Source organism: Physeter macrocephalus, chromosome 17 (genome assembly GCF_002837175.3).
Source record: "Physeter macrocephalus isolate SW-GA chromosome 17, ASM283717v5, whole genome shotgun sequence".
Taxonomy (NCBI): domain Eukaryota; kingdom Metazoa; phylum Chordata; class Mammalia; order Artiodactyla; family Physeteridae; genus Physeter; species Physeter macrocephalus.
In genome coordinates, this window is record NC_041230.1 from 39,815,204 (window position 1) to 39,820,151 (window position 4,948).

A 4,948-nucleotide genomic window follows, 5' to 3' on the forward strand; every position below is an offset into this window, starting at 1 on the left:
CATCTGGAGCCTGTGCTCCGCAATGGGAGAGGCCACAACAGTGAGAGGCCCGCATACCACAAAAAAAAAAAAAAAAAAAAAAAAATCTTCCAACAAAAGTCCAGGACCATATGGCTTCACAGGTGAACTCTATCAAACATTTGGAGAAGAGCTAACACCCATCCTTCTCAAACGCTTCCAAAAAATTGCAGAGGAAGGTATGTATGATAAATACATACCTAGATCAATTTTTTAGGTTAGGTTGTGGCTAAATTCATTTTTAAGTTCAAGGTTCTAAGTGGCTGTGGGAGTCCTCTGTTCCTTGAACAGCCTTCTGTCCCAATGAGATGATCCCCTACTATAATAACCTGTGTTAATTTCATCATATTTATCACATTGTATTTTAATTATCAGTTTATCAGTCTCCCATCAGATTGGGGATTCCTTCAGGGAGAGACTCTCTTGTTCACTTTGTCTTGAAATAGGTACCAAATTATTTGACAAATGAGTAATGAACAACACTTCAGATGGCATGCACTTATCCATAATTATTGAGTATTAACCTACAAATATTCTATAATCCAATTTTTTTCTCTTTTTTTTTTGCGGTACACGGGCCTCTCACTGTTGTGGCCTCTCCCGTTGCGGAGCACAGGCTCTGGACGCACAGGCTCAGTGGCCAGGGCTCACAGACCCAGCTGCTCTGTGAAATGTGGGATCTTCCCGGACCGGGGCACAAACCTGTGTCCCCTGCATCGGCAGGCGGACTCTCAACCACTGCGCCACCAGGGACGCCCCCTCTATAATCCAATTTTAAATCCTCCAATTTATACCAAGGCTTTGATTTAGCTTATGCTAATTTTTAAACTGTGTAGCTTTGAGGCATTTTATTATAAAAAGCTGGTACTCATATATATAAATGAGTAAGAACTTAAAATTCATCATACATTTACTTCATTTTTTAGCTTGACCTTCTAGTAAATCTTTAGCTTCATTGATTTTGGCTGCTATATAAGGAGATCCTCCCTTGTCTGGGTGATTTAAAAGCATAATTGGCCGATGAGCATCTCTTATCTTTCCCTTATTGGCAGTAGGGCTTACATCTAGTGTTAATGCTGCTTCTTGTTTTGTCATTTTGGGTTCAAACCCACCTCTGAAGGTGTAATAGCCACCACTGAAGGCAGATTTTGGTAGACTTTGAAAAACTTGTTTTACTTGAGGCTCCATATGCTTCATGGCTTGCAAAGCATAATGGCCTGCAAATCCTGCAGCAGCAATGGTCAGTCCAACTGCTATGACTGTACTGGCCATGGTTCCCGCTCGGCTCCTCTGCCTCCACCGGCAGCACCCCAGTTCTTAGTTTTTATATCTTTGACAGTCTGCTTTTATTTGAACTCTTAGGTGATTGTTTAGCTAGGTATGGAATTGTAGGTTATGTTATTTTCCTTTATTATTTTGAGGTTACTACTGTCTTTGTGCATCTTTTGTTGCCTTTGTTAGGATTCCTGTTGGTTTGATTATTGTTCCTTTGAAGGTAGTTTATCTTTCTCTCTTGCAGCTTTCACACTTTTTTCTCTTTTTTCTTGGTGTTCTGTAGTTTCACTACAGTGTTGTATCTTTGTTTAGTCTGGGGAGTTAAGGAGCTCTTTCAATCTGAGGGTTTATATCTTCACTTCTGAAAACTTTAAAAATATTATCTCTTTCTTTGTTCACTGTAGTGTCTTTTTCACAGATAACTATCATATGCTGGATCTTCTGTCTAAATTTCTCTTTCATATTTTCCATTATTTAACTTCCTGTGGAACATTCTAGGTGACTTCTTTAGACCTATCTTCCAATTTAATATATTTCTCTTCCTCTTTGTGTTGTGTGCTCTTTAATGTATTATTGTTTTGTTTGCCGGTGATAGAATTTTTTTCAGATTTTCCATTTTTACTAATACACGTATACCTTGCTTTATTGTGCTTCACTTTGTTGCACTTCACAGATCCTGTGTTTTTTTGCAAATTGAAAGTTTGTGGCAATGCTCTGCTGAGCAAGTGTACTGGCACCACTTTTCCAACAGTGTTTGCTCACTTCATGTCTCTGTCACATTTTGGTAATTCTTACAATATTTCAAACTTTTGCATTAATATTATATTTGTTATGGTGATCTGTGACAGTGATCTTTGATATTACTACTGCAACTCGCTGAAGGCTCAGATGATGGTGAGCATTTTTTAGCAATAAAGTATTTTAAAATTAAGGTATGTACATGGTTTTTTTAGATACAGTGTTATGGCATACTTAATAGACTACAGTGGAGTTCAAATATAACTGTTACATGCACTTGGAAATCAGAAAATTCATGTGATTTGCTTTATTGTGATACTTGCTTTATTGTGGTGATCTAGAACTGAACCTGCAGTATCTCTCAGGTATGCCTGTACCTTGATCCTGCCATGTGGAATCTATTATCTTTTTCATCTGCTTAATGGCAATAAACATTTATTTTAAAATTCTTTTTGAATTGCTTTAGTATTCAAAGTTATTTGATTATGAGCTTTTGTTGCATTTGCAAACTTTTATAGCATTGGATTGCTTTGTATTCTTTGCAGTCTTTCTGAGTTCATCAGTACTAATTATATATTTATAGGTACATGCTGGATTGTGGAAGCACCCTTATGGGACAGTTTTGTGTTTTACTGTGGATGTATGGGTTTCCCAGGTTTGGACCACTTTTTATACTAATTTTTTAGTTTGGACTTTGCTAATAGCTCAAAGAATTTTACACTCTGCTGGCATGCCTTGCAGGGCAGGGAATTCAAAATTGTCATGACTGACTCTGCTTCCTGCTGTACCTTGAGGCAAACCTTATCTTTAGACTGTTGGGAGTTTTTTTCTACTTCTAGTTCACCCCCTGGTCTTGCTTCTTGGAGGAAGTTCAGGACTCAAAATCTTGACTTTTTGTGTCATCGCCACATCTACATCCATTTCTTCCTGAGGGACACATGGCTTATTTTTCTGGCCCCTAGAAATGTATTTTTCTTATCTTAAACTCCAGCTGTGTACTTTGAAAAATTTCTTCAAATTTTATTTAGAATTTCTAGATGTCTTTGAAGTGGGAGGAGAGGCTTCACACCTCAGATCAATTTGCTATCTTTGCTGGAAAGGCCTCCAATTTTTATTTTTCATTTTTTAAAATAAACTTGGACATATTATATATGTGTGTGTATATATGTATACATATGTATATATATGTTTTGTTAATTGCTTTTGTACCTCTAAGAGTTTATCATGAAACTTATGCCATTATTAATCTTCTAAACCATGGTTCTTTAGAAGTTATTTGCCACAGAATGGATGTATTACTTATCTAGGCAATCCCTGTTGTTGCATCTTAAGTTTCTAAATTTTTTTGCAATTATAAATGATTTTTCCCTGAATATCTTTATGTATGTATCTTTGTGAGCATCTCTGCCTGGGCCACCTTCTTAAAGGTGAAAGAATTGTTGTATAACAGGATAGAATCTTAATAATTTGAAAGACTGATAAAGTATTAGTAGTGAGAAGTACCCTGGATGTATCACAAAAATTCTGAACATTAAGGAAAAGAGGAACAGGGTAAAATTGTGAGAGGAAGATAGAAATACAATGGATTAGAACTTTATACCATTGTAAACCTCAAATCTCTGTTCACTGAGTTCATACAACAGACATTTAAGACATTATGTTGAGTATTGTAACTAATAGGGAGGGATAAGAAATGAATAAGACATGGTTTCTGTTCTTCAGAAGAATATAGGTGAACTCTTAATGAAGATAAATAGAACTATGTGGAACTCTAATAAAAAGGCAGCCATAAGTAAGTAATATACTTCAGGTAACAGGAGGCTGCTGTGAGATCTCAGAAGGATCTACCTAATCCAGCTTGAGGAGGGGCCATATCTACCTAATAATTTACAACTCTTAAAATGATAAGAAAAAGCTTTAAGCAACAATGAACACATGGTTATAGGAGGAATAGTTGACCCAGTTAATAATTTTGTGTGTATAATTACCTCAATAAGCATTTTCTTGTATGAGTGAGTTGCCTCTCAACATGGCTCACTCCTAGTCCAAATGGTTTGTTACCATGTCACCAGCCAGAACAACAGTGTCAAGCCTGTTCTTTAGCTTCTTTACAGCAGCCACACCCTAATAGTCGTCGCAACTTCCTCCTTCCCGATAGAAACTTCATTGGTTTGGTTTTCCACCATTCGTATACATGGCTATGTGCTTCAGAAGAAGCTAGGCCCATCTCCTGCTCTAGGGTTCCAGTTAATCTAAGTCAGTCATAGTGTTCCCTTGCCAATGACTGGTTTAGGCATAGGCATGTAATACAATTTTGGCAGGAGGAAAATTTTGCTTGGGGCTTTCTTGAAAAGGTTTATTCCCATATAATGAGGAAAAGATGGTCCTTTTCCTGGCTATTGTTGGTTCTGGATATTGTACTTGGAGCTGTTGCAGTCATCTTGCCATCCGTCTTAGGATGAAGTCAATACATAGGAAGGCGAAGCTAAGAAGGAGAGAGGAAACCTGGAGGCTGCTCTGCTACTTAATGTTGTGATAATAAATGCCCAGATGGTTTGAGTTATGTTTTTCTATTACCTGAAGCCAAAACCTGCCTAACTGATGCAGGAGGCAAGGTGTCCCTTGGGACTTTTGTCACCTCAGAACAATCCCTGTAATCTACTCAAGTGTCTCATGCAGGGATACAGGCAATATTCTGGGTGACTTGGGCTGCTTTCCTATTTGTTACCAGAATAACTGGATATTTGCATTTCCATATCACAATGTCTCTTTCTAACCTTTCTTTTCTAACTTAAAAGTAGGTTCTTCCAGTTGATTTTTGAATGACCTAAAACCAAGAGAACTATTGATATTGCACAGCAGGGATCCTTGTGTTTCCTATTCAATTCCTTTGTCATGAAAATTAGGGAAAAATACA

At 37.3% G+C, this 4,948-nt stretch overlaps 1 protein-coding gene across 1 annotated transcript; it reads right to left on the minus strand.

Moving 5' to 3' along the window:
* Positions 1-833: 833 nt before the first annotated feature.
* LOC102988940 (mitochondrial import inner membrane translocase subunit TIM14-like) lies at positions 834-1,349 on the minus strand. The gene has a single exon (XM_055079086.1). It carries the CDS (start codon positions 1,288-1,290, stop codon positions 934-936), a length of 357 nt encoding a protein of 118 aa, XP_054935061.1. The 5' UTR covers positions 1,291-1,349; the 3' UTR covers positions 834-933.
* Positions 1,350-4,948: the final 3,599 nt, after the last annotated feature.

Excerpts from the sequence above, each read along its gene's own strand:
- LOC102988940 (XM_055079086.1), bottom strand. The coding sequence starts at position 1,290 with ATGGCCAGTACAGTCATAGCAGTTGGACTGACCATTGCTGCTGCAGGA.